The following is a 25,133-nucleotide window of genomic DNA, read 5'->3' as shown; positions in this document are numbered from 1 at the left end:
TTACTTTTACTTATGAGATCCTATTCTAGCAACTCAAGCAGTAATATTAACAGAGGCAACTAGTGGTTATGTGTCTTTCTAGGTTGGCTAACTTTCATTCTCACCACCACTCTGACAGTAGGTCCAACTACTAAAACCATAGCTAAAGAGATGGGATCAGAAATGACCTAACAAATAAAAATGTTTTATGTACTTGGGAATCAAACTATCTCATAGATTGGAACTATTATTTTTTCCTTGAGGAGGAGCATGGCACTTATTTAACTAGTTATCCTTAATATTGCTTCTAAGAATCATGAATCATTGTTAAATAAATAAAATGCTTCTCTGAGACTGCTCACCTTAGAACTCACTCCTTAGAGCTGTACGTGTGAGAAGCCCCTCAATGGAGCACTCTGACTATTCTTGAGAGTTTTGATTTGGAGCTTGTCCTTAAAAGCTCAAGTTGTGTTCTCTGCTTATGACATTGCTCTTGATCAGCAGTTACCTTGCCTTTTCCTGTGCCAATTTTAGTTGTTCTTGAATGCAGCTGCCTATCTTTTCCAGATACCCTCCACAAGGGGCTCCTTAAAAATCAATTCTGAATATGCTATATGGCCTATATTTTAAGTCAGACCATATATACATCAAATATTATATATATTTTTCATTTACATAGATTCCAAATCTGGTGCAAATCCATCCATCTGAAGGGATTTCAGGCAATATATATGAATTGAGCATATGAAACTGTTTTACTTTATTGATATAAGACAGGTTTTAGGAGATCAACAGCAGGAATATATTATTTTCACTTTGCTGCTGTATTAAAATACTCCCTTTTCTTACTAGGGAGAAGTAGGCCAAATGGGACCTACAGGCCCTCGAGGACCAGTGGGAATTGGAGTACAAGGTCCAAAGGTGAGTTGACTGCTGCTCAGAAGTGATATGATACTTTATTTAATATTATGTAAGGTTTCCTTTATATTTAATTGCAGTACAGACCCTGCATGTGTTATCTAATGCTATATTAACGGGCTCCTTTTACTTTTTAAGTGTGGCTACTACTACTGCAAAAGCTAAAATTACGTGTATGGCTTGCTTTATATTCCTCTTGGACAGTGCTGCTCTAAAATATATACTCCACTGGGGTGGCACTTTGTTTATCTTGGTTTATTATGGAATCCCCAGCTTTGGGGACATGATAGATTCTCAATAAATACTGCTGAATAAATGAACGAATACTTGGTTTGCCCTTCACAGTTTCTATAACTCATCCTGAAGTTATATAGGATCTAGAGAGCCATGTTGAGCACTCAACTTCACCATTGTTCTGTTGTTATTGTCATATTCTTACAAGCATTTGAGTATTAGAAGAATATGTAAGATGCAGGTCTAAGAAGAATATACATGTTACATATATAAGCATATCATTACAAAGGATAAAAATGTATTAATATAGTAATAGTAGCTGACATTTTTACATGGTTTCCATGTGCTACACAGTACACTAAGTGCCAAGTTTGACATATATGTTTATACATATATGTAATATATACCTCTGTGTATGTATGTATACAAACATATTATGTTATATACATGTCAATGGCAGAGAGGCAATATACAATATAGTAAGGCTCAGCTGTTAGACTACCCAAGTTCAAATCTCAGTTCCACCACTTACGACATATGCAATCTTAAACTCACTTTAAAAAATGAAGTATGGTTCGGCCGGGGGTGGTGGCTCACGCCTGTAATCCCAGGACTTTGGGAGGCCGAGGTGGGTGGATCACGAGGTCAAGAGATTGAGACCATCCTGGCCAACACGGTGAAACCCCATCTCTACTAAAAATACAAAAAAATTAGCCGAGCATGGTGGCGGGCGCCTGTAGTCCCAGCTACTCAGGAGGCTGAGGCAGGAGAATCGCTTGAACCCAGGAGGCAGAGGTTGCAGTGAGCTGAGATTGCGCCACTGCACTCCAGCCTGGCGACAAAGTGAGACTCAGTCTTAAAAAACAAAAATGAAGTGTTTCAAATATATTCACCATATAGAGAACAATACAAAGAGCACCTATGTATTCCACAGCCCAGCTTTATCAAATGTTAACGTTTTACCACACTGACTCTAGACTTTTTAAAAGAAACATTGTAGGTGTGGCTGAAGGTCCCTGCTGGCACTCCCCAATCCCACTGCCCTCCCTTCTCTCCTCACACATAATCATTATCATGAATTTGGTGTTTATCATTATTTTGAAGTTTTTATAATTTCCTACACGTTTTTATCCATAAAATGTATATCGCTTTTTTTGTGTTCTTGAACTTTACATGATATATCATTCTGCAATATATTTATAGTCAGCCTTATGTTTTATTTGTGCTTTTATATGCCACTAATTCATTGATATTAATCGCATTATAGTATTCCACTATATGAAAATATCTCATTTTATATTTATTCATCTTCATGTTTGTGGATATTTAAATTGCTTCTCATTCTTTTTGATTTTGCCAACAATGCTGCCACAAACATTCCATTTCTTTTTGTATAAGTTAGAGGACAAGTTTCTTGACTTGTAGAAGATAGACAGCTAGAGGTAGAATGGGAAGATCATAGAGCATGCGAGTCTTCAATTTTGATACTGTAAAAAATCTTGTCCAAAATGCTTGTGCCAGTTTACCTTCCTGCTAGCAATAGGTAATGGTGTTCCTTTCTCTAAATCTGTGCAAATGTGAAATGTGTACAAATGTCTCTTATTGTGTTATATAAACTGCAAATATCTTCTCCTAGGCTGTGACTTATTTTTTTCACTTCGAGTACTTCTTAGTATACAGAAGTTTTAAATTCTGATATATTTCTATCCCTTTATGATTTGTGATTTTTGAATATTATTTTAAAACATTTCTTGACCTCAAATTCATAAAGATACTCTTATGCATTTTTTCTGAATTTTTTATTGTTTTGTTTTAAAAATTTAGGTATTTAACCCACACAGAATTTATTTTTGTGTGTGGGTCAATGTAGGGATCTATTTTTTATTACAATAAATAAGCAAGTACCCCAGAATCAGTTATTTAATAGTCCATCTTTACAACACTGATTTGCAGTACCACCTCTTTCATATATCAGGCTTGCATATTTTGAGCATCAGTGCCTGAGCTCTCTATTCTACTCGATTTTTCTATTTATATCTCTCAGTGCTATTACCTCCTTGTCTTGATTATAATAAATTTATAATATGTTCTGTCTTCTAAAAGGAAAAATACTCTCATCTTCTTTCTTGGTAATTATTGACTCTAAGATACATATTTTAGAGTTGGCTTGTCAAATTTAACAGGATACCACATTTGGTTTGCACTAAATCTACAAATTAAATAGTAAGTCTTTCATACCACAGAGTAAAGCTCTAACTTTTCAAGAAAATATTTGTAATTTTTTCCATAAATGTCTTGTACTTTTTTAGTTAAATTTATTTCCAGATACCTTACAGAAATTTTTGTAATTGTGAATTTTTTTCTACATATTTTAACTAACTAGTATAGGTCTAGGTCTATAGGAGAAGGGTTTTTTTGTTGTTTGTTTTCTTTGTTTGTTTGTTTGTTTTGGCATGTTGATTTTGTATCCAGCCACCCTGTGAAATCTCTGTGGAATCTCTTGCTTTTTCAGTCTCTATGTACACAATCATATTGTCTGAAAATAAAGTTGTACCTATTCTTTTTTAGATTTCCTTTTATTATTTTTTTGTCATTTTGTACTGCTAGGATCACTTATACAATGTTTAAAAGAAATGACTTCAAAAGAAGTGCTTCTAAAATGTCACTTCTAAGTGTGACATTTGCTGAAAGTTTTTGATAGATACCCTTTATTAGGTTAAGGTAATTCCCTTCTTTTTTGGTTGTACCAAATGTTACTTATTAAATATAAATGATTACTGGGTTTTATCAAATTATGCATCTACTAAGATAATTGTGTTGTTTTCCACTTTTAACTTCTTAATATGATACATTACAGTTACAGAGTTTTCACATGTCAAACCATCCTTGCATTCTTAAGATAAACTCAATTCATTATGTGTACTTTTTATGATGATCATTCAACTGACTAATCTTTTATTCAAGATTTTTCTTTTATTTTAATAACTATGTATTATCTAATTGGCATATAATAAATGCACATGTTTAAAGTATAAAATGCAATGTTTTGAGATATGTATATACCCTTGGAATCATCACTGCAATCAAGATGATAAGTATTTCTATAACCCTCAGAAGTTACCATCTGTCCTTCTATCCCTCTGTAACTTCTTGTATGTTCACTAATATGCTTTCCACAGATCTGCTTTCCAATTATCCACTAACCATTGACCTGTTTTTTGTCATCATAGATTAGTTTGCATTTTCTAGATTTTTATGGAATTATATACTTTATGATATTTTTCTGGCTTCTTTTAACTCAGCAAAATCATTTTAAGATCCATGTTGTAGCATATATATGAACAGTTCATTCCTCCATATTATGGAATACTATTGTATTATATGGATATGCCACAATTTGTTTATCCATTCACCTGTGGATAAAAATTTTGCTTTTTTCCAGATTTTGAATATTATAAATAAAGCTGTTATGAACATTTATATATGTGTTTGTATGGACATTTGTTTTTATTTTTCTTGAGTAAACACCTAGAAGTGAAATGGCTAGGTCAGAAGGTAGGTATTCATTTAGCGTTCCAAGAAATTGCCAAATCAACTTCCAAAAAAAAAAATCTTTGCTTATTATTTTTTCCGGTTACAGAATTAGAGTGTGCAGTTCCTTTATCTTCCTTTTAGTACTTTTAAGATGTTGTTCTATTGTCTTCTCTCTTGCATTGTTTCTGATGAGAAATCTGTTGTTATCCTTATATTTGTTTCTGTATGCAACATGTCTTTTTTCCTCTGGCTGCTTTTGAGATTTTCTCTACATCACGGGTTTTGAGTGGTGTGATTATAATGTCCCTTAGATATGTTTCTTGTGCTTGAAGTTAATTGATATTCTTGGTTACTGATATTCTTAGATCTATGGGTTATAGTTTTCAACAAATTTGGAAAATATTTGGCCAGTATTTCTTGAAATAGCACTTCCTCACCTGAGGAACTCCAGTTTTACTTATATTTGGATTTTATTCTTGTTTTGAGACAGAGTCTCACTCCCACCGAGGCTGAAGTGCAGTGGCACGCTCTTGACTCACTGCAACCTCTGCCTCCTGGATTCAAGTGATCCTATGCCTCAGCTTCCCACATAGCTGGGATTACAGGCATGCACCACTACTCCTGGCTAATTTTTGTATTTTTTAGTAGAGATGGGTTTTAATAATGTTGGCCAGGCTATTCTTTGGATGTTTCAGGTTATTTCACAGTTCACTGGTGCTCTGCTCATTCTTTTTCAGTCTCTTTTCTCTCTGTGTTTAATTTAGGATAGCTTTTATTGCTACATGTTTTAGTTCATTAATCTTTTCTTCCATGACACTAACAAGCTTTTAATTCTGTCCAGTGTTTTTTTATCTCATACATTGTAATTTTCAAATCTAAAATTTTAATTTGTATCCTTCATATATCTTCCATGTCTCTATTTAACATGGTTTAAATTTCCTCTGGTTTCTTGACTGTATGGAATATAGTGATAATAACTTTTAATGTTCTTACCTACTAACTCTAATGCTGGTTTTATTTCTGGGCAAGTTTCAATGGGGTTGATTTTTCTCAACACAAAGTGCTATATTTTTCAGCCTTTTTGAATGCCTATTTTTAAATTAAATATTATTATTAATATTAATATTTTTAAAGATGGGGTCTTGCTATGTTGCCCAGGCTTGCTTTGAATTCTTGGGCTCAAGCTGTCTTCTTGCATTAGCCTCCTGAGTAGTTGGGATTACAGGCATGTACCACTATGCCTGGCTGAGTAGTTTTTTATTGAATGCCCAACATTGTGAATTTTATCTTTTTGCATGTTGGATATTTTTGTATTCCTCTAATTTGAGCTTTGTTCTTGAATATTTTGTAGTTACTTGAAAACAGATTGACCCAGTTTGGTCTTGCATTTAAGTTTTATTAGGTAAGACTACAACAACATTTAGTCTAGGGTTAATTTTTTCCAGCTGCTGAGGTGAGACCCTTTTTAGAACTCCAATTTATGCCCTCAGAATTGTGAGGTTTTATTTCTTGAAAGTAGAAATAGGCAGTATTCCTGGTTCAAAGTCAGTTCTCTCTAATCTTTTAAGTTGGTTGTTTTCCTGGCCTTGGGTAGTTTCTTCATACACATGTACTGAACAGTACCCAACTGAATACTCAAAGTGGATACTCAGCAGATACTGATAGTTTTCTCTGTGTAACTCCTTCTGGTAATCTACTCTGTGAACTTTTGATACCTTGGCTCATCCAGATACATGTTTGTCTCCTTAGAGAGATGCCTGAACTTTCCCTGGTTTCTCAATCCCTGCATTATGACTTGGAAACTTATACAGGCACTGGGGGAAATTAAAGCATTTGATTGGAAGCTTAAATTGCACTATATCTCATAGGGAGACTGGTCTATAATTTTGTTTTCTTGTCTTGCCATTGTATAATTTTTTTGAAAAGGCTTTATAAGCCTCATAAAATAAATTAGGTAGACTTCCCTCTTTTTCTATATATATATTTTTTAGAACTGTTTATATAAGATAGGGAATAACTGTTCTTCAAAAGTTTAGAAGTTTGGTAAGTCTTGCTGTAAAACCAACTAAGCTTGTGATCTTGGAGGGAGACAAAGTAGAGACTTTTAATCACTGACTCAATTTATTTAATAGTATTGGTTTATCTAGCTTGTTCATTTCTTTTTACAGCATTTATATAATTCATATTTTTCTCAAAGATTATTGTTTTTCAATACATTTTAAAAAATTTATCACCAATTTTCTATGACTTAAAAAAATTTTACTGTATTTATAGTTATATCTTTCTTTTTTAATATTGTTTATTGGTGTCTTTAAAAAAACCTAATCATTCCTATGAGAAATGTATTCACTTTTATTCGTTTTTAAAAAGGCATTACCAGCCAGGCATGGTGGCTCACACTTGTAATCCCAGCACTTTGGGAGGCTGAGGCAGGCAGATCACCTGAGGTCAGGAGTTCGAGAACAGCCTGACCAACATGGAGAAACCCCGTCTCTACTAAAAATACAAAATTAGCCAGGTGTGATGACACATGCGTGTAATCCCAGCTACTCGGGAGGCTAAGGCAGGAGAATCACTTGAACCCGGGAGGCAGAGGTGGTAGTGAGCCGAGATCGCGCCATTGAACTCCAGCCTGGGGAACAAGAGTGAAACTCCATCTCAAACAAATGAAAAAAAAAAGGCATTACCTTTTAGTTTTATGAATCTTCTTACTTTTTGTTTTCAAGTTTATTATTTTCTTCTCTCATCCTTATCATTCCATCTACCTAGTGTTAGATTTACGGTGCTTTTTTCCACTGGCTTGTTTAGGTTAGTTGAAGTTACTTCCAATTATTTTCCATTTTGTTGCTATTAATAAATGCCATAAAGATACTTTAAACTGTTTGAAAGTAGCATATTTTTTCCTGAACATTTTAAAGGATTTATTACTAATCATAAATTAACTTGAAAGCAAGTGGAATTACTGAATATTAGAGCTGGAAGTGGTGTTAGGGCACAAATTTGTTATTTCACTTTTATATTAGTTTTCTAGAGCTGACATAAGAAAGTACTAGGAACTGAGTGGCTTAATACAATAGAAATTTATTGTCTCACAGTCCTAGAGGCTAGAAGTCCAAAATCAGTCTGCAGGGCTATGCTTCCTCCAAAACCTGTAAGGGAGAATGCTTCCTGGTCTCGTCTTAGCTTCTGGGGGTGCCTGTCAATCCTTGGCATGCCTTGCCTAGCAGATGCTCACTCTAGTCTTTGCCTCTCTTGTCACATGGTGTTCTCCCTATGTGTCTGTCTTCAGGAGGCATTTTCCTCTTCTTATAATACCCATTGTATTAGTCCATTCTGTCATTGCTTTAAATAACTACCTGAGACTAGGTAATTTATAAAGAAAATAGGTTTAGTTGACTTACAGTTCTGCAGGCTGCACAGGAAACATGATACTGGCATCTGCTTGGCTTTTGGGAGGCCTCAGGAAACTTGCAATCCTAGCAGAAGGTGAAGGGGAAGCAGGTACATCTTCACATGGAGCAGCAGGAGAGTGAGAGAGTGAAGGGGGGCGTACTACACACACATTTTTAAACAACCAGATCTCATGAGAACTCTATTATGAGAACGGCAAGGGGAAGGTCCACCCCCATAACTCGATCACCTCCTACCAGGCCCCTCCTCCAACACTTGGAATTACAATTCGGATAAGATTTGAGTGGGGACACAGAGCCAAATTATATCATCTATTATACTGAATTAGGGCCTCCTGTAATGACTTCATCTTAACTTGATTAAATCTGCAAAGACCGTGTTTCCAATTAAGGTTACATTCACAGGTACAAAGAGTTAGGACGTCAACATATCTTTTTGGGGTCACAATTCAGCCCATAAAAATTGAATCAAAAACTAAGGCTTAGGGATGTTAAGTAACTTCCAAAGATCAAATGGTTTAGTATTAATTACTAATCAGATTTCACGGAGGCTTTTCTCAGACACTAAAATACATCCAATTGCAAGTACCTCAGAATGGAGGTATGAACTTTTGGGAAATAAAATATTTGTTCATCCACCAGGGGGAGCCAGGCTCAGTAGGGCTCCCAGGACAACCAGGAGTACCAGGAGAAGATGGAGCTGCTGGGAAGAAGGTAAGACCAAGCTTTTCATATTACTGGAGTAGGAACTATTAAACCAAACTGATATCTTGGTCCCGCAGGAGTGCAAATCAAGCCATCCAGGACAAACTTAGTCTCTTTAAGAAAAAATATCTCACAATCCCAAATGTTCCTTTTCACTTATCCCTGAGAGAAGGAGGGGCCTACTCAAAGGCTGAGATAGTGTCTCACATCCTCTGCCTTCTCTCTGGTGTTTTGGTTATGGCCTAGTTTCTTCAGGATTTCTAGAAAGCACATTAATTTAAACTTAAGAGAAAGCCACTCCTCCCACCCCCCGCCAAGAGGAGAGTCTGTGAATGCATTCAGGAAATAAGGCCGTTGTAAAGATTTCCTGAAGTATTTTGAGTTGACATTTGAAATACTCATTTTTCAATAAAAGTAGCAAAAAACAGCAGGTGGAAAGGCTGAAGGTCTTCCCTGTTTTTTAAAAAATCTACCAAATGCGAATGAAGAGCCAAAGGAAAATGAGCTTATTACTTTGGAAATTGGCTGAGAAATTACTTTTTCATGATACTCCAGCTGCTCTGAGTTAAACTGGAGTTTGATGTTACTTTATTTCAAGTTTATAAACTTCCAAATTGATTGTGAGACTAGAGTGAAGGTATGGTGTGTTTTGGAGAGTCTCAGCTGAATCCACTGGTGATAAAAGGAGACAAGGTGGGATGATACATACAGTCTGTCTACTGGAGGGTCACCTAAGACATCAGTGTCATTTTCTCTAGGGAGAAGCGGGGCTTCCAGGAGCAAGAGGCCCAGAGGGACCACCTGGAAAAGGACAGCCTGGCCCCAAGGTATGGAAATGACAGTGTTGGAAGAAGCAGCCTGTGTTCTGGTCCTCATACTGAGGAGCCAACTTAGAAGAAATTTGATTGTTATTCTTACTATGTCAAATGTGTTTATATCTGGCTTAAAAGTATGAATACTATCTTGCAAGATTTTGGAAGACAGCAAGCATAAATGATTCATTTTTATTTTCCTAACATCTATTGTAAGACCCAGCATAGAGAGGAGTTCAACACACATTTTCTCAATAAATGGTCAGATTGACATTTAAAAAATACATAGGAAGGAAAAGAAGCCTTGAAATACATCATTGAGATTTGACAGTCCATAAATTTTCTTTATTTATAAAATCTCACGCAATAATAAGAAATATCACTTTATTAAATGGCCATTTCACTTCACAACTTGGCATAAATTTATTTTAAACTCTGTAGAAATGCTAGTTGAATAACATTTTTATATATTAAGATGAGACTATATAAATTCATCAATAGAATAAGACCACTAGTGACATAACGTATAGCCTCTAAGGTTCCAGGTCTTCCTGCAATTTTTTTTTTTGTTTTTTTTTGAGATGGAGTCTCACTCTGTTGCCCAGGCTGGAGTGCAGTGGCACGATCTCGGCTTACTGCAACCTCCGCCTCCCAGGTTCAAGCGATTCTCCTGCCTCAGCCTCCTGAGCAGCTGGGACTACAGGCATATGCCACCACACCCAGCTAATTTTTGTATTTTTAGTAGAGATGGGGTTTCACCATATTGGCCAGGCTGGTCTGGAACTCCTGACCTCACGATCCTCCTGCCTCAGCCTCCCGAAGTGCTGGGATTATGGGTATGAGCCACTGCACCTGGCCTTCTTTCTATTTTTATGTGCAGTTATCAATTCCCATGTAAAGATTCTTATGGATTATATACAAGTCAAGTAAAAATAAAATTTGTATATATATTAGTATTCTATTCATAATTCTACTAAAATAGTAATTGATGTCTTGTGAACATACTCACTAAAATTGAATCTTTAATCTTAAATGTGAAGATATGAAATTTAAATATATTTGTAGGCTTTTAAACATTTTCATTTATTGATTTGCCAGTCTCAGGGATCCTTTTTGGGTGAGGTGGAGGGGATAACATCATTATGCAAAATACACTGTTAGAAATACCGATCTGCTAACATTCAGGAGAACTGTTGTTTTTAGGATGTGCTTTTGGAAAATAGTCCCTTGGAGTTAATAACTGAAGCCGTGAGAATGAACAATGTCTCTAAGGAAGGGAGTTGAGGTTTAAGCCCCACATTGTGAGGTAGCTGGAGAACGAGCACTCAACAGAATAAGCAGAATGGTAGCATGTTAGGGATACCGAGGAGAAAGGATTTCAAGATGAAAGCAATGGGTGGTATCAGATGCCACCAATAAAGCAAGGAGACTGTGCATTGGAAAGAGAGGCAACTGGATTTGTGGCTTGAGGTGACTTGTGGCTTATGGAAGGCTATTGGAGAAGAGTTGTAGGAACATGCTACATAGCCCAGGTATACCATGGTTCAGTGTTGGCGATTTATTACATGTAATTGGGTTCCTGCTGTTCATTTCTGGGGTGATTTAGGTCAATAACCTAAATTAGTGGTAGTGGAGGGAAGAAAATAAATAGTTGTGGTTGAATTGTCTCTACTGGTAAGTGATAATGATATAAGATAATTAGACATTCAACTTTGTTTTTTTTTTTAAACACTGGTGTCACTGCTTTCCATTAGTGTAGACCATGGAAACCTCTGTGGATTCTACAGGAGGTCACCTCTTCTTAGTAAAGTGCCTACTTTGCTGATGACCTTAGTATAGTCCAGTGATTCTCAAAGTGTGGTCCCTTGAACCAGCAGCATCAGCATCACCTGGGAATATTAAAAATGCAAATACTTGGATCTCAGTGCAGAAGTACGAAATCAGAAACTCTGGGTGGAGGGCCCAGCAATCTGTGTTCTAACAAGCCCTCCAGGTGATTCTGTTGCTCAACCTTAAAAATCATGGTATAGTCATTTATATTATAAATGTTTAAATAGCCTCAGCGCAGACCATGAGGAATTTTTCATTTGTTGAGCTATGTGCATCCCTGGATATGGTGCCTTGCAGTTGAACCCTAGTTGAAAGATAGTTTTGAAGGTAAAGGAATTCTTTTGGGGAAGCACAGTTTTACACAATCATGCTGGAGAACAGCCAGCAGTCAGTTCCTAGCTCTGCCCCAGGTTAATGCTAAAGCATCTTCCTGCCAATAAAACTCTTGGTCTCTTTTGGGGGAAAGAATTAGACTCCCCAGTGAGGAAGAAATAGGGCTGTGATTTTTAAAGTGTCTCATTTCATGTTTTAAACCTGAAATAGAAAAATTGAAAAACAGCATGAAAAAGCATAGATAGTTCTCATTTCTGAAACTGTGAATGTCTCAGAACCACCTGTTAGTAGACCAAGGGTGCAAAGGAACTATAAATTCAAATAAAAGTTCCAAAAGAAAGATACAAAACTTCGATTTTTGAAAAACAGCAAATCACATTGAATAAATGGTAAAGGCTGAACAATCTGAAGTCATCTGATCTCCTCAAGAACATTGACGAATCCTGTGCAACTGAGCTGTGCTCAGGGCACACCACTTTAAAATTGGTATTAGGTGAGAATCTGGCTCCGCTATGGTCCTTACGAGGTTAGGGGAGGTTGCTAATACAATATTTATATTTTTATAATTATTTTATTAGGGTGATGAAGGCAAGAAAGGGAGCAAAGGAAATCAAGGACAGAGGGGACTTCCAGGGCCCGAAGGACCAAAGGTATGTTTCTTGTATTCTGACTTATGCTTTGAGGAGTTTGTATTTGTGTCTGGTTTCAATAGAGTATTAGATTTCCACTGAAAATTGGATTCTTTGTTTCCTTCCCAACAAATACAAAAGAAAAACCCCAAAATAAAAAACCATAGAAAACATACTATTCCCAGACCACAATAGAATGGAATAGATTGCATAAAATATGTAATACTCATAGAAATACATATGTTTCTAATTTGTCTGTCAGTCCTCTCTAGTAACAACCAAATATTCAGAAGTTGGGATATAATTGGGACCATAGGAGATATCAGTTCTTCATAATCTTGCTTTGCTAAACAACCCAAAAGCCTGAGACTGACAGGCAGCACAGTGATGATGAAGGCTTTTCTTCAGAAGGCTGATTGCCTCCTGCTGTGCCGTGACCCTTTTGGAGCCAGTCACTTCAATTATAGAAAGAAGATAATAGTATGTTCTATTTCACGGGGTTGTTGTGAAGACTAAAAGTTAATAAAGCACTTAGCACATTTCCTGGTATATAGTAAGTGTTGAATACATCGAATTATTTGGAGAAAAAAATCAATATGGTGAAATGGGAAGCAGGGGATCTGTGTCCTGGTAAATTCACTTCTGCTGACGAAGAAGTGAAGGGGATTGTGAGGCGAGCAATTAAGTATGTGTCCTGACTAAGCCTCAGAGACCCACCATTAAGGTCATTTGAATGTGTCAGGAAACAGAAACCACAAACCTAAGAGAATTCATATGTCTAGGAAGATACTAATTGTAAGAAAGAGACAAGGAGTATGTTTTAGGAACAGATGATTAAAAAGCACATTTTTAAAAAATGGTGCTGACTAGATCAGATCAGATACAAAACAAAATGTCACCTGTACACCAGTGACTCTTAAACTTTGGTGTCTGTTCAGTGTCCATCGGTATCACCTGGGGATGATTACAAATCCAGATTTTTTGTTACCATCCTCAGCTATCTGGATTCAGCAGGTGAGTGGGCCCAGGAATCTGTGCTTCTCAAGTAAATGCCCCGTGCTGCAGGGAGTTCAAGAAGCACATTATGAAAAGTGCCACTAAGAAACAAATGTGTTGTATTAGTATTAATAACAAATTAGTCTTTATGTCCTACTCTATTTCAAAGTGAACATTTTTCTGTGTTTTGAAATAAAGCTGTTTTTAAAGATGAAGGTGAAGAATTGCCATATGTTAAGGCATAATCACCCCTTAGTACAGGGTATTTAAAATAATTGCATACTTTCCATGATACTTTTCATATTATAAAAGTAATTGGCCTCTTTTTAAAAAAAAAAAAAAAAGAAAACAAATTAAATCTAGAGACATAATTTTGCTTTTCCTTTGGTTTCAGTGAAGGACTTTAATAGGTTCATGTTCTGTGCCTTTGTCAAAGGCAAAGGGGTTTTATGTGTTTCTGAATTCTTGTCGTGTCCTATGCCATTGCCTTCCAGGTTTGGATTGAAGGACTGGCACATACATGCCGTAGCATGAATTGGGTCTCGGTGGGCCAGTGTGCTCAGCTTGTTGGTTGTATTGTCTAATCAATACAGCGGGAGGCGTCAGCTCTGCAGACGAACACAGCCCCGGGCAGGAGTCATCACTAGTGAATCTGACTGATGGAGTCCCTGCTGGAGGAAGCAGGATGACTGAATAGGAAGCTCATACGATTGAATTTTCAGAGGACGTGAGTCAGGCAGATGCAGGATTAGTCAGCAGTCTGAGAACCTAGAGGGTCATGTTTAGACATAGCATAGAAATAGCTCATTCTCCACGACTCATCTCCACAGTGTTTTGTTTGTTTGTTTTGGTAAAGGTCCAAATAGTAAATATTTTAGGTCCTGTGGCCCAAGAGGCAAAATGGAAGATATTATGTAGTTACTTGTATAATGACCACTTGAAAATGTGAAAGCTGTTCATAGCTCAAGGCTGTACAAACAAGTGGGTGGGCGGATTTGGCCCACCTACTGTAGAGAAGTAGTTTTCAAACTGTTTTGATTATAAACCCCTCCAGTAAAATTTTGATCACATGCCACAGATTTTTAATTTTTTAATTGTAATTTTTATTAATAAGCTATCATACTAATATGTTGTGAATTTATATAAACAATTGAAATTTTAATAGATGAGATAAAAACATAGAGACAAGTTGTAATATTTTCTTATATCCCAGTGGGTCATTTGGAACACCTTGTGGTGTGCATTGACAATTGCTCTGGAATAGTGTTTTTACCAGGGGTGCTTCATGAAAATTCATAATCCTGGGCACCAACCTCTAGATCTGTTGAATCAGAATCTCTGGAGTTTGAACCCAGAACTGTGCATTACCAAACTTTCCTGATAATTCCTTTGCTATCTGAAATTTGAGAATCACTTGTCTAGATCCAGATGGAACAGAAGAATTACCTGTTGCTCCAGATTGAGTCTTTGAGACTGTAAATATTAGACATCTCCCCCCCCCAAATGTTTACAATTTTCTATTAAAAATGTCATTTTTAAAAATCATAGGGGTTCTTTTTTTGTGTTTTCTATTTTTTTTTTTTTTTTTTTTGAGACAGTGATTTTATATTGCTCAGGCTGGAGTGCAGTGGTGCGATCTCAGCTCACTGCAACCTTGAGTGATTTTCCTGCCTCAGCCTCTTGAGTAGCTAGGATTACAGGCACACACCACTATGTCCGGCTAATTTCAGCTATTTTTTTTTTTTTTTTTGTATTTTTAGTAGCGATGGGGTTTTGTCATGTTGGCCAGGCTGGCTTCAAAACTCCTTACCTCAAGTTGATCCCCCGACCTCGGCCTCCCAAAGTGTTGGGATTACAGGTGTGAGCCACCACACCCAGCCCATAGGGGTTCTACTTCTTAAAAAGGATGTGAGATAACATAGAATGGAAGACTAATACCTTTGGTCATTAAAATAAAACAACAAAGAAAAAAGTTATAACCTAGAAGTACACCCTAAACCATTTGCTGAAGATAATTGCTATATTGAAAAAAAAAATTCTCTCCGAGCTTCCCAGCATACAACACAAAAGGGAAGCACCATGAATTGCATAATTTTTATTAGCTAATAAAAGGATGCACAAGAGATAAAATTTTCCTAACATTCAGTTATTAATTGAACATAGTTATTTAAAAGCACTGAAATCTTACTGGTCAATAACTTTAGCAGTGGTTTACAAAGGATGCTCAAATTATTTTCACATTGGTCTTTGAAACAGACAGAGGTCATAATATAATTTAAAAATCTGCAGACATTTCTATACGTTTATTATTGTCTCTATATGTGGTTTCTCTGCTTGAAATGTAGTGAGCATTTTGCTCTTTTTAAGGGTGAACCGGGCATTATGGGCCCTTTTGGAATGCCTGGAACATCAATTCCCGGACCACCTGGGCCAAAGGTATATATTCCTGGGAATTATTTTCTTTTTCTTGACCCTTTGGCAGTTGGAGGAAAAAAATCATTATATCAGTGAACTAGAATTTTAGTTTTGGAAGAGCCTTAGAAATGACTCAGTTTAACTCTGAAACTTCACAGATAAGCAAACTACAGCCAGCAGCAGAGTTAGGACTAGAAACCAGATTTGTGCTCCTGGTCCCAAGCTTGTCACTTTCCCCTTCATTACGTCTTCCAAACCCTAACCTCCAGTACAGGCAAGAATTTAGAACATATATTCAGAAGAATCTACCAGGATTTGTAATTGAAGAGTTTAGCAGAAGATATATCCACTCAGGTTGGTTGGTTTGCTTTTTGAGACAGAGTCTCACTTAGTTCCCCAGGTTGGAGTGCAGTGGTGCAATCTTGGCTCACTGCAACCTCCACTTCCTGGGCTCAAGTGATTCTCCTGCCTCAGCCCCCCAAATAGCTGGGATTACAGATATACCACCATGCCTGGCTAATTTTTGTACTTTTAGTAGAGATGGGGTTTTGCCATGTTGGCTAGGCTGGTCTCGAACTCCTGGATTCAAGTGACCCACCTGCCTTGGCCTCCCAAAGTGTTGGAATTATAGGTGTGAGCCACTGAGCCTGGCCTTCACTCAGTTTTAAGAGCATTCCCAGCCAATCTTAAAGTCTAAATATTTGAGTCTGAACTGCCACATATTATTTCAATGGACTTTCTCCTAACAACAGTAATAGTCTTTGCTGACAGGTGTTATTTACTTAGAATTTGAAATTCCCCTCAAATATTAAATATACTCTCTCAAGGTCTGAGATGGACAGATTAAACTCTTTACAGAGTGGCCAATGCTTTTTTTTGCTATGTGTGCTTGTGATTTCTTGCACAACTGTAGCCTGTGAAATGTCATTTGAAATGTACAGGGAGATAGAGGAGGACCTGGGATACCTGGATTTAAAGGAGAACCCGGACTTTCTATTCGAGGACCAAAGGTATGCTCTATTCATGTTCTTTTTGTTTTTCTGTATCTGAAGTAAACAAAGCTAGATTAAATCCATAAGTTGATTTTTCAACTTGCAAAGTTTCTACATTGATGAACTAAAATGTAAGAATATAGCTATTCCCTTTTATTAAAAAAAGCAAGCAATCACGTAGTTTATTTTTCATACTTGTGGGGGAAAGTAGCTTTTATGGTTAAATTTTTGCTGATTAGACAATTGTTTGAAAATGCTCTTTTGCACTGTCTGTGATACAAGGGGTTAAATGGCCTCTGGCCTCTTCATTTACGTATTAATTGCCGAAGTATCTGTTCTGCAAAACATTGTCCAAAAAAACGTGTGCTTGGAAGCTTCACTCAATAAAAATTTCCTGCTTTGATTATTTATCCTTTTGAGTTATTTCAAAGGGAAATATAAATAATTAATAAGAAACCAGGTTTCTGTAATCATATCTGGTTTTTCATGGCAACGAAGCACCATTTTCCCTCCTCACACTATACCCAGCACCACAGCAAAATTTAGCATTTATAACATTCCTAGATGTCAACCAGGATCTCTGTGAGGACAAGCTTCAGGGCCCCATCATTAGCACTTTTAAAATCAACAGCATGTTGTTATGTAGCTTTGAAACTTGCTTATATTCTCCCATATTAAGTTGTCTTATCTAGATAAAAGGGTTCAAGTACTAAACTGATGACCTTCAAAGTTAAAAGAAGAAAACATGGAGTCATTTTTTAAATAAAATATGATGCAAAACTTGTTGTATAAATCTGACATAAATTGTAGTGGTTCTTGTTAAAAGCAAAGGCAGAACCTTGAGCCCCCCTGTTCTTACTGCTTTAATAGTCATCCCTGCTAGAGTGACAGTTGCCCTAGTTTGCCCAGGATTGAAGGGGGTCCTGGAACACATGACTTTCAGGGCTAAAATTGGGAAAATCTTGGGCAAACTTGGACGAATTGTTCATCTACTTCCCCCAGATCCCAAGGTAACCCAAACTATGTAGACCACTCTCTTTAGAAACACAAGCTATATAGACAGCTCATAGAGACAATAGCAAATTTTCTAATGTGAAAACTACAGATATGACCTTGATTAGTTATATTTGCATGACAATTTTGATAGATTGAAGCTATGTATTCACAATCTATGATTTATACATCTCTCTCTACTAATCCTTCTATTTGCAATAGGAATACAATCCAATTAAATGTGCTGCTAGAGTTTATAGGCCCCACCTGTTTGCTGCTGCTGATTATTAGGCATTATAGGTGATGGTACTTAAAGATATTTGCCTCTTCACCCAAACCTTTTGCTACTCTCCTGGACTCTAATGATACTCTCTCTGTCGTTCTTCCCTAGTTCATTAGTTTTTCAGTTTTTGGAGGGTCATACACGACTTTGAATGTCTGATGGAAATTTTAGCACATTAATTTCATTTTGTGTAATACTTCAGGGGTCTCCCAGATGCCCCCTAAAGCTGATTTCAAAATACTAGGTTTCCGTTTTTGCCCTAATTTCTAATGAATGAGAGAAACACTTTGAAGTAAATAACTCTGTAGGACATTTCCTTGAATCCAGTGCAGAAAAGCCAAGTGGCAACATTCCATCTATAAAAATATGGTAAGGAGTCCAAAATAAAAACCTGCTCCTCCTCTTGCTCCTTGATATTTCCTATTAATAACAGAAGTAACTAACTACCTGAGATTTTTGCAGGAGCGAGGACAAAGATCTCTATGAAAAGGATGTTTGTAAACTGTGAGTGTTTTAATGGTTTTCCCCTCCACTGTGGTTGTCAGACTTTAAACAAGAGCAGCTGCTGATAATTTGTTGTAAGTTTGGACCGTAGAAATAAAAACTGAAAAGTAAATTTTGATTCCAATTTTCTTTTCCTTTTAACTCAACCAGGGATCCGTTACTGCTTTATCTTGTTGTTGGCCCTCTCCTTGTGTAAACATGGAGATAAGTGGAAAACTTATTTTGGGACAAGTTTCATATGAGAATGTTTAGAGCTTCAACCTTAAATGTAATTGGAATAGCATAAAAAATTGGTTCTGAGAAGTGACAAGTTCCCTGTAGTTGGAATACACCAAAATGTACCATCCTGAAGACTATGGGCTTCCTTTCTCTCATTCAACTTTAAAAAATCACCTTGAGTTTTTGTTGATAATGAATAGTATGTTAAATTTTTGTAAGTGGCCACATATTTCCTAAAGATAATCATTCTTAAGAAGGTTAGCCACATAAAACAGCCTTTTAGATTTAATAGGAAATAACAGCTGTTGCATTCATGGTCTTTAAAATAAAGTTTCTGATTGCTTAAAGAGTATGTAAAATTTTTTCCCCTGTTCCCAATCAATTACTCATTTATTGGGGTATAATTGAGAATAGTTTTTGGGAGTTGGACTTTGGGCACTATTTTCACTTGGAATAATGGTAATTTGATCTCTGAGTTTGCTTGCATATAAGGAAAGTTCTTAAGAGTCCTGATACTTTCTTTCTCCATTCTTGGAAAACAAAGGTCTGCCTGTTGTTAGAGTTTCCTCCCAATATAAAGAAAAACCATAAATATTTTAAAACATGAGTAGCTCTTTATCAAAACAAGGACTGCATATTGATAAGGGCTGTTGTAAGCATTATCAACCAGTAACAGATAGGTGGAATGTGTTGTAAAAAGAAGTATTACAGGTTTTAAATATAAGCGTAATGGACTTGCAGGTAATCTTTTTTTTTTTTTTTTTTTGAGACAGAGTCTCGCTCTGTCGCGCAGGCTAGAGCACAGTGGCACAATCTCTGCTCACTGCAGCCTCAGCCTCCCGGGTTCAAGTGATTCTCCTGCCTCAGTCTCCCAAGTAGCTAGGATTACAGGCGCCCCGCCACCAAGCCCAGCTAATTTTTGTATTTTTAGTAGAGACGGGGTTTCACCATGTTGGCCAGACTGATCTTGAACTCCTGACCTAGTGATCTGCCCGTCTCAGCTTCCCTAAGTGCTGGGGATTACAGGTGTGAGCCACTGCACCTGGTCACTTGTAGGTGATCTTCTAAAAGATCCTTCTTAATTTTTTTCTCTCCCTCCATTTTACTTTAGTCAGAAATCTTTCTGATTTCTGTTTGTGAGAGAGTTACAAGTCTTAGAAAACTCTATTGTACAAAGGACAATAATCACCCCTCCCTGCTCTTTCTGTAGGAGACTAGGAGCTGCTACTAAAAGTTTTTGATGCCTAAGGTCATCACTGTAAAACAATATTTACAACTTTTTCCTAGGTCTCAAGATAGGAATCACAAACCCTGTCCCTTCATAACTTGTTTTAGAAAAATTAATATGTTTTTATTTTCATCTGGGTTTATTCCCTGTATAATTCAGTCTCCATTAATGAAGACAATAGATTTAACACCACAATAGGAAACTGTAGTTATTCCACACTCAAAATTTTGCTATGTATTCTTTTCTACTCTTCTCACATTGTACTTAATAAATTTTATTTTTTATACGTCTTCTTGATTTATGATGCACTAAAACTTTATAATTTTAAAAATTAAAATATTAGCAATAAGTCATTTTCTAACTCCTGGGTTAGAAATCCACTGTTGGCATATTGAGTTGATTTTATACTTAAGTTTAACCAGATGTTTTATAGTTGAGTCTCATGACATCACTGATGTTGGAATTTACCCAGGGTGTCCAAGGCCCTCTGGGACCAGTGGGTGCTCCAGGACTCAAAGGTGATGGCTATCCTGGTGTGCCTGTAAGTGGGACATTTTTTTCTTCCCTCCCTCCCTCCTTTTTGAGAGTTGCATACGACAAGGATGCTCACTCCTCCCTTACTATATCATCTCAGGGACCTCGTGGATTACCAGGACCCCCTGGGCCGATGGGTTTACGTGGAGTGGGAGACACTGGAGCAAAGGTAAGACTTTAAAGTAGGCAACATACTAGCTTCTAAGAGTGTGCCTATAGGTAGGTGACTTTGGTAAAGATAAAATTTTTTATCAGCTAGAAGAATAGAGGTGTCTGAAATAATTAATAAAGTTATTTGCCCTTATCTATAGACTTCCCAGGGAACTAATCTGAACATGTAGACTAACTTTATGGTTTGGCTCCTCCTTCTCTGATAGCAACTCACATTCCTTTGCTGCTTCCTCTTCTTATACCAAGATCAGGGTTCAAGTCAGAGATCTCCTCTCTCCTCTAGCCATACTCTTTCCCTAGGTACTCTCATCCAACCCCATGGCTTTAAGCACTGTCCACACACTGATGGCTTCCAAATACCTATATTTTCTCCCTTAAGATATGGTTTCATGTATATAATTTCTTACCATGTATCCCCTCTTGGGCTTCTCACAAACATCTCTAATGTAAAATAACCCAAAATAAAATCCTTGATTTTTGCCTCATAACCCTGCAAATGGCTCTCCCAAGCTCAAGCCAGAAGGACTAAGCATCATGCTTTGTTCCTTCCTTTCCCTCTCATTCCTCCACACCTAGACCTTTGGTAAATCCTGTCAGTGCCACCACCAAAATATATCTCAACTCTGGCTCCTTTTTTCTTTCTGCTTCTGCCAGGCAGACTATGTCATCTCTTATGTGGGCTGTAAAAATAGCCTCTTCATTGGTCTTCTCTCTGTTCCACCTCTGTCCTCCAATAACTTAGCAGGAAGCGTGGTCTTCTAAAACCATAAATCAGAGTGTATACCATTCCTTCCTAGAAACACCTTGGTGGCTTCTCTTTCAGACTGTGAACACTTCCCATGGCCTTGAAGGCCCTTCATGCTCAGATCGCAGCTTCTGTCTTTTCTCCCCGGCTGTTACATTCAGCCAAAATGGTCTGCCCTACTTCAGCTCTTTCCTGCATCAGGGACTTGCCAGGATGACTGATTGTTAAAAGCTTAGTTCAATTCTCACCTCCCCGACCACCCATAGAAAAAGCATTAGTATCCCAACCCCTCTGTATGTTTTCCATATAGCGTGTATCACTTTCTGAGATCATCTTGCTCATTTATTCCTCTGCATATTCCATGAGAGTAAAGGTTTTCCTGGAGGCAGGCTTTTTGCTTTGTTCCCTCCTAACTTCGTGTCACCAGAACTAGGTGTACCATTCAATAGGAGCTCTATAACCTGTTGAATGAATGGAAAATGAATAAATGATCAATATTACCCTAAAGGGAGAATTTTTCCTTTGAAATATATCTCCTTAGTTTTTTGAATGTTTCCAGGTCATTAGAGAGAAAAATGTTGTATGTGCTTAATGCCAACTTCTCCTCTTGGTATTTGCCCCTGCCACAAAATTTAGAAGTGCCTCTTTGCCCTCTCCCAGGTAGAATAAAAGATTGGAGACCCATGGCACTAAATTTCATCTTTAAAAGGGAATCTTGATAGCTGCCTCATCTCTGCTTCTGGGGGTAATGTTGAGAGTCCAGTGAGGATGTATCTGGAAGTGCTGTGTACACTGTACAGAGAGGACAAACCCGAGGTGCTTCAATGAAGGATCTGGCTTGGTCTGACTGAGGACTACATCAGATCCTTGAATAAGCCTCAACAGTATCAATAAACTGCACCGAATTTGGGTACTGATGTATTCTTTTTTCTTTAAACCATAGCACCTGTCAAAATCCTAAAGTAAAAAAAAGTAGAAAGAGAAATTCAATAGGTAAACCTCATATTTTATGTGGCCAGTGAAACAATGGTAAAAACTTGTATATTGAATATTTCTTTAGGGAAGTAGAAACTTATTTCTATGTAAAATAAGACATGAAATAAAATATGTTAAATATATATTGGAATGTGTGTATTCCAATAGAAACAGATGATCATTTACATTTTCACAGAGTAGATTATTATGAATTTTTTATATAACTAGACATGATGTTATATTCAATTATAGGATTATGTTAGTGCTTTACATTGAGCAATAATAATAAAGACAGGCACTTAAGCACAGATAAAGAACATTAAAAAATAACTAGCCAGGTGTGGTGGCTCATGCCTGTAATTTCAGCACTTTGGGAGGCTGAGGTGGGCAGATCACCTGAGGTCAGGAGTTTGAGACCAGCCTGGCCAACATGGTGAAACCCCATCTCTACTAAAAATACAAAAATTAGCTGGGTGTGGTGGTGCATGCCTATAATCCCAGCTGCTCAGGAGGCTGAGGCAGAAGAATTGCTTGAACCCAGGAGGCGGAGTTTGCAGTGAGCTGAGATCGCACCACTGTACTCCAGCCTGGGCAACAGAGCGAAACTCCATTTCAAAAAAAACAAAAAAACATGAAAATACCCAATTTTTGTGAGTATTTCACTGTGTCAGATTATCTAAGATACAGACTAAAATATTTACTAAATGATTGCATACACCATTTTCCTCCAAAAGTCCCCTGTATTTGCCATCATCTACATTTTAGAGGGAAAAAGGTAAGAAACAAGGTGTTCAAAACTTCATCTTGCCTATTGTTTTTTGAAATGGCTAATATGCTGCCAGAAGATGTATCTTAAGTGAAACTCCCATTGTCTGTGTGAGCCCACATGGGAGGCTGAGTGGAAGCAGCAGTCCCCATGGTTTGCTTCCAGCTGCAGGCAGAACCCAGGCAGAAGAGCACTAGCTGGGACCTACCTGTCTGCCTGCCTCCCTCTCAGCTGCTTTTCCTTCCTTCCATTGCCTATTGTCTCCTCCCATGAAAATTGTGTTGTTCAGAATTTCTCTAGCCCTAGAAGGAGATGTTAGGAGGGTGAGCTGGTCTTAGGATCAAGGAAACTTGGATCATAAAATAAAGAAAAGTCTAAAAGAAAATACTAGCTTTTAAATAACTTTAAAAATCATCTCTCCTTTTTTATAGAGGCCTCAAAATCTCTAAGTGGCCTTTTATTCTGAAGAAAACTTCAGGAAACACATACACATACACACACACCCCACACACAGACAGAGAGCACAGAGATAGATAGATACAGAGAGAGAGAGAGAGAGAGAGTGTGTGTGTGAGTGTGAGAGAGAGAGATTCATAGAGAGAAACTGGCAAAGAAAGGAAGATAATTCCAGTTAACTTTGCCCTTCTTGCTTGGTAAAGTGCGGGACATTCTGAAAATACGAAAAATTGTCCATGGCAGCAGAAGCACAGGACCCAAATGTGTGCAAAATTTCTCCCCCTTTGAATTAAAGTGACAGAGAAATTGTATATATGTGTGTGTGGTAGTATAGCCATATGGATCCTGATATGTTTTTCATTTAAGCTTTGTGTAGTCGCCTTAAAATTGTGGCCTTAAGGCATTTACTTACAAAACAAATGTGTTTTGAAATGAGGAAACCATTAAGGTTGACGATGAATTTATGGTGGGTTTTGGTGCTGTTTAGTTAAGGTCACATGTGTTTAACATATGACACAGACATTAAACTCAAAGCTTCTGTGTTTGAAAACATATAAAAAGCAGTCCCTGACATCTAGCACCCTTGTGGTTCCCCATAGCTTTTTTCCAAGTGGAAAAATTCCCTACAACATCAGTGATTATTGTCCTTCTAGATACAATTACCTTGAATTTAATTCAAATTTGGCATGACCTTCTGAGATATTTCCAAAATTATTGTAAAAACTACACCTTTGAAGGAGAGAGGAGATACAGATTTTAAACTCACCTTTGAAACATGCTGGGAAGAGGAACTGATCATTTGGTTTCTTGCCAAGTGAGAAGTGCTCATCCAGTGTCCTCACTCCTGGATCCAATCTCCTGGCTTGTTGATGGGGAAGCCAAGCTCCAAGCCCCACCCATCACTGCCTGCTTTTCTTCACTGGAGCGTTGGATATTAAGAGCACTTCTTGTGATCTGGGGACAAACATGCCATACAACTCATTTCTCTTTGAGAAGCTGCAGATAACTCTGCTCCTGTGTTTTCACCCCACAAAGCTTTGTAAGGTACATGTAGCCTAAGAGCTGATTTCCTGATGTCCCTGAGTATGAGTTTATTTCTGGCCTCATAGAAAAGGAATATAAGACGTGGCTCTCCTGAGTTCCCTCAGGGCAGGTACAGCCTACCATGCCCCTCTCTTAGCTTTTTGCAGACCCTCTCAGGAAGCTGGATCATCACAGAAAAAGCTATGATCCTCTCCAAAACCTTGGAGTGGTTGAACTCAGCCTAATCTTTGCACAGAGGAGATCTAACCTGGATTTGGGGTTAGGAACTCTTAACCTCAAGTTGCTGGCATAAGTCTGTTGGCAGAAAAGACTTATTGGATTGTTGTTGTTATTACAGGTATAATTACTATTATTATTATAATGATTATGTATTACCTAAATATTTCCAGAATATTATGACATTTTAAACAGTACCCCTGTTTTATAGA

General features: G+C 37.3%; 1 protein-coding gene across 1 annotated transcript in view; it reads left to right on the top strand.

Annotated features, from left to right (window-relative positions):
* COL28A1 (collagen, type XXVIII, alpha 1) overlaps positions 1–25,133 on the top strand; it is a 198,752-nt gene that overhangs the window by 77,343 nt on the left and 96,276 nt on the right. The window contains exons 18-25 of the mRNA XM_011974720.1: positions 832–900; positions 8,718–8,789; positions 9,539–9,607; positions 12,334–12,405; positions 15,748–15,816; positions 16,737–16,805; positions 20,487–20,555; positions 20,649–20,717. Coding sequence (XP_011830110.1) covers positions 832–900; positions 8,718–8,789; positions 9,539–9,607; positions 12,334–12,405; positions 15,748–15,816; positions 16,737–16,805; positions 20,487–20,555; positions 20,649–20,717 — 558 coding nt within the window. The remainder of the gene's footprint in view (positions 1–831; positions 901–8,717; positions 8,790–9,538; positions 9,608–12,333; positions 12,406–15,747; positions 15,817–16,736; positions 16,806–20,486; positions 20,556–20,648; positions 20,718–25,133) is intronic.

This window comes from Mandrillus leucophaeus, unplaced genomic scaffold (assembly GCF_000951045.1).
Source record: "Mandrillus leucophaeus isolate KB7577 unplaced genomic scaffold, Mleu.le_1.0 Scaffold148, whole genome shotgun sequence".
NCBI classification, from domain to species: domain Eukaryota; kingdom Metazoa; phylum Chordata; class Mammalia; order Primates; family Cercopithecidae; genus Mandrillus; species Mandrillus leucophaeus.
This window is presented reverse-complemented; position numbering and strand designations above follow the sequence as displayed.